The sequence below is a fragment of the Ochotona princeps genome, chromosome 11 (assembly GCF_030435755.1).
Source record: "Ochotona princeps isolate mOchPri1 chromosome 11, mOchPri1.hap1, whole genome shotgun sequence".
Taxonomy (NCBI): Eukaryota; Metazoa; Chordata; class Mammalia; order Lagomorpha; family Ochotonidae; genus Ochotona; species Ochotona princeps.
Genome location: NC_080842.1, coordinates 31,653,168 through 31,657,100, shown reverse-complemented (window position 1 = coordinate 31,657,100; position 3,933 = coordinate 31,653,168). Strand labels below are relative to the sequence as shown.

The 3,933-nt window shown below is 37.4% G+C and overlaps 1 protein-coding gene across 1 annotated transcript; it reads left to right on the top strand.

Annotated features, from left to right (window-relative positions):
• The first annotated feature begins 536 nt into the window (after nt 1-536).
• Nucleotides 537-3,034, top strand: LOC101528925 (disintegrin and metalloproteinase domain-containing protein 29-like). The gene is made up of 2 exons (XM_058670410.1): nt 537-2,760; nt 2,886-3,034. The coding sequence occupies exons 1-2, from the start codon at nt 768-770 to the stop codon at nt 2,912-2,914; spliced, it is 2,022 nt and encodes a 673-aa protein (XP_058526393.1). The 5' UTR covers nt 537-767; the 3' UTR covers nt 2,915-3,034.
• The last annotated feature ends 899 nt before the right edge of the window (nt 3,035-3,933 follow it).

Below are 3,933 nucleotides of genomic sequence, written 5' to 3'. Positions count from 1 at the left end.
AGCTCTATAATAATATTTGTGGAAGGAACAACTGTTCCCTGCATGACCCTTTCTCGCAGGATTAGTGAGGAGAGAAAGGCAAGGAAATAAAAAGAAAACGTTTTTGACAAGGCAACGTATATAACAATTACAATTAAAATAGCAAGAGTTTCACCATTAAATAACTATGATAGTGTTAGCAATAATAACAATATCTGAACTTGGAAAGAAATGTTATTGATACTTATGTCAATTTAACATTAAAAATTGCATTGCAGCAATTCAAGATAATATTTATCACTACTTTAAGTCACTTGATGTGAATATATTTATGTAAATACATAGTGTATATATTTATATAAGTATATATGTAGATATATATAAATACATATATAGAACAGAAAATTAATTTTTCTAAAATTCAAATTCAATGTCTTTTATTTCAGTTTAATTTTTATTTTTTGTCCCCTCCATGCCTGCTTCTTACAAATTGATACTTAGGAATAAATTTCAGGCACTTTCTTGAATCATTTCTTGTCAAAACACTAGTCATTTTATCCCATACCTGTTTCTTTCCCAAGTTGTACACTCTCATAATCACTGCCCTCCATATCTTGCTTCTTATTTTACTTATAGGGCTGCAGCTCTGGTGATCCAACACTGCCACGAGACAGATCCTTATTAGTGAACACTGCACACTGACCAATTCAGAAGAAGGAGGTAGACTAGCTGTGGCTCCCATTCCTGGCTTCTGCTCTCCACCACTGTTTTTAGACCTGTAGCTTATAATGACTCTGATGAAAGCCCCCCTTTTCATGAGGTTCCTGCTTCTGCTAAACTGGCTTGGGGTACTTGTGTCTTTCCCTGGACTCACCCAAGCTGAGCATCATTCAAATCACAACCCCCCAGAGGTGGTCATCCCTTTGAAGGTAACCAGCAGTGCCAGAAGCAAAAAGCCTTCAGGCTGGCTCTCCTACAGCCTGCGCTTTGGGGGCCATAGACACATTGTCCACATCAAAGTCAAGAAGTTCTTGCTGTCCAAACACCCCACACTGTTCACCTACACAGACCAGGGTGCTCTCTTAGAGGACGAGCCTTTTGTGCAGAATGACTGCTATTATCACGGCTTTGTGGAGGGGGACCCAGAATCCCTGGTTGCTCTCAGCACCTGCTTTGGAGGCTTTAAAGGAATGTTACACATAAACAACGTCGCTTATGAAATCATGCCCGTGGTGTTTTCTACCACGTTTGAACATCTGGTATATGAGATGAAAAGTGAAGAAACACAATCTCGCACCATGAGATCTGGCATCATACAAGATGAAATAATGGGTCAAGAGCTTGATGATTCCACCCTGAAGCAAAGTGACTATGTTGGATGGTGGGTTCATTACAGGACAATTGAAATTGCACTGGTGATTGATTCTTCTCTATATGATTTTTATAAAAGGAATAGCTCAACATTGATCGGCGATCTATATGTGATTTCAAACGTAGCAGATTCCATTTATGATGTATTTGGCATTAGATTGATGCTTTTTTCTATGGAAATCTGGAATGATGATGATAAGATTGTAGTTGATGATGTAAGAAAAACTATTACCTTTTTTTGCAATTGGAAACATCTAAACATGTATTACCGGAAAAAACATGATATGGCAATGCTTTTCATAAACAAGAACTTAAGAGGATTAAGTGGTCTAGGGTTAGTTGCAGGAATGTGCGTACCTTATAAGAGTTGTGGAGTTGTTACCTTCTTTCAGAGAAGCCTGTCACTCTGTGCAATTGCAATGGCCCATCATATAGGACATAGTTTGGGCATGACCCATGATGATCACCCATGTGCATGTGGGAAACCTAAGTGTATAATGCATTTTGATAACCCACCAACACCTAAATTTAGCAATTGTAGTTATCAACAGTTCTGGTGGTACACTGTGGAAAGGACAACATGTTTGCTGGAACATGAGTATACAACAGACATCTTTAACTGGACACGTTGTGGAAATGGTGTTATTGAAGAAGAAGAAGAATGTGACTGTGGAACTTTACAGCGCTGTCAAAAAGATCCATGTTGTATGCCAAATTGTACTTTAACTTCTGGGTCTGTCTGTTCTTCTGGACTTTGCTGTAAAAACTGCCAGTTCTTACCGTTAGGTTCCGTGTGTAGAAAGGAGGCCAATCTATGTGATCTTCCAGAGTGGTGCAATGGAACTTCCCATAAGTGTCCAGATGATGTGTATGTGGAAGATGGAATTCCCTGTAACGACACGTCTTACTGTTATGAAAAAAGATGCAGTGATCGCACTTTACAGTGCAAGAGTATTTTTGGTGATGAAGCAAAAAATGCACATCTGACTTGCTACAAAGAACTAAACATCCAAGGTACTCGTTTTGGACACTGTGGCATCAGTGGTGTTGTATATAAAAAATGCAACACATCAGATGTCCTGTGCGGAAGACTTCAGTGTGATAATGTGAAACAAGTTCCACAACTGAGTGAACATACAACTGCGCATTGGACTCATTATGATGACATAACCTGCTGGGGTACTGATTATCACTTTGGAATGATTACACCTGATGTTGGTGACGTGAAAGATGGCACAGAGTGTGGTGTAGAACATCTCTGTATCCACAGGAAATGCGTCCATATATCTGCTCTGGATAGCAATTGTTCACCTAAATTCTGCAACATGAGGGGCATCTGCAACAATAAGCATCACTGTCATTGCAACTATTTGTGGGATCCACCCAACTGTGTGATAGAAGGACATGGAGGTAGTATTGACAGTGGCCCACCCCCAAGGAGAGAGAGGGAGAAGAAGTTTTGTTTCTTGTGCCTAATTTTGATTATTCTTTTAATTTTTTTCTTATGTTGTATTTGTTGTCTTTGTATGAGAAAGAGAAAAGAGCAAAAGGATCAGAAGCCTGAGCCAGCCACACCTGCTCCTACCCCCGTGAAAGTCTCAAGTCGGACTATGACACCAAAATCATCACTAAAATCTCCAGCTGGAAGCATAAGGAGTTTAAGATAATAAAAACAGTCCCAATATGTTTTTGCTTACTCTTCCTTGTTTTAATTAAAGTTTCTTTTTTTCTGCAAATTTGTTGTCTTATATTTCTTAGAAAAAAATAACTTACAACATACTGGTGATGTACCTGTTTTATATCATTGCTTCTTGATGTACTCTGCTTTACAGAAAACCAGGAGGTGGATCAGGAAAATTAAAACCTGGGCTATCATTTCTTCTTACTTGTGCTCATGTTTCCTGAAGGTTTCCCATTGAAAATAATGTATGGTTTTAATCCCTCTTTTTTTTCTCAATTTACTGCAGATAAGTCTCACATTAACAGTCCCAGTGATAACAACATAGCCCTCTGGTCCAATACATTTTGAGTTCATTGAGTTCTTCATCAATGCTCCCAATTTTCCATGATTGCTTGGTAACATTTATATTAGAGTTTTAACTCTCATATATAAGGCATAGATTTTACTACCTTCCAGATTCAAGGAAACCCAGCATTTTTCATTTGTTTCTTAGCTCCATTAATAAGATCACTTTTTTTTCCACTAAGTCCTTCTGACTTAATAACCAGTAAGTAGCCCTTTACTAGTTCTATTCATAATCCCTATTTGCTCAATTGCATATATTTGATTCTAACCCTACAAAACCACTAATGTGTTTTCTCTTTTTTGTTATAGTAACTAGAATAAAACATTAGTCCTTTAATTATGGATAAAACAGAAGACAAGACATCACACTAACTTTTTTTTTTCATTTCCATTGTTCTTCAAACTCTTTGGGAAATCCCCTATGTCTATAAATAACTAACTTCAAAATGAGATATGATACTATTAGCTCATTTGGGCTTCTTTTGTTACAAGGTTTATCAAATAAAGAAGGTAAACTTCATACTTTTATGTAACTCTAGTAAATCTAAAAAGATAAG

Coding starts and splice junctions, on each gene's coding strand:
- LOC101528925 (XM_058670410.1), top strand. CDS start 768: ATGACTCTGATGAAAGCCCCCCTTTTCATGAGGTTCCTGCTTCTGCTA. Junction 2,761..2,885: donor TGTGATAGAAGGACATGGAG/GTAGTATTGACA, acceptor TGTATGAGAAAG/AGAAAAGAGCAAAAGGATCA.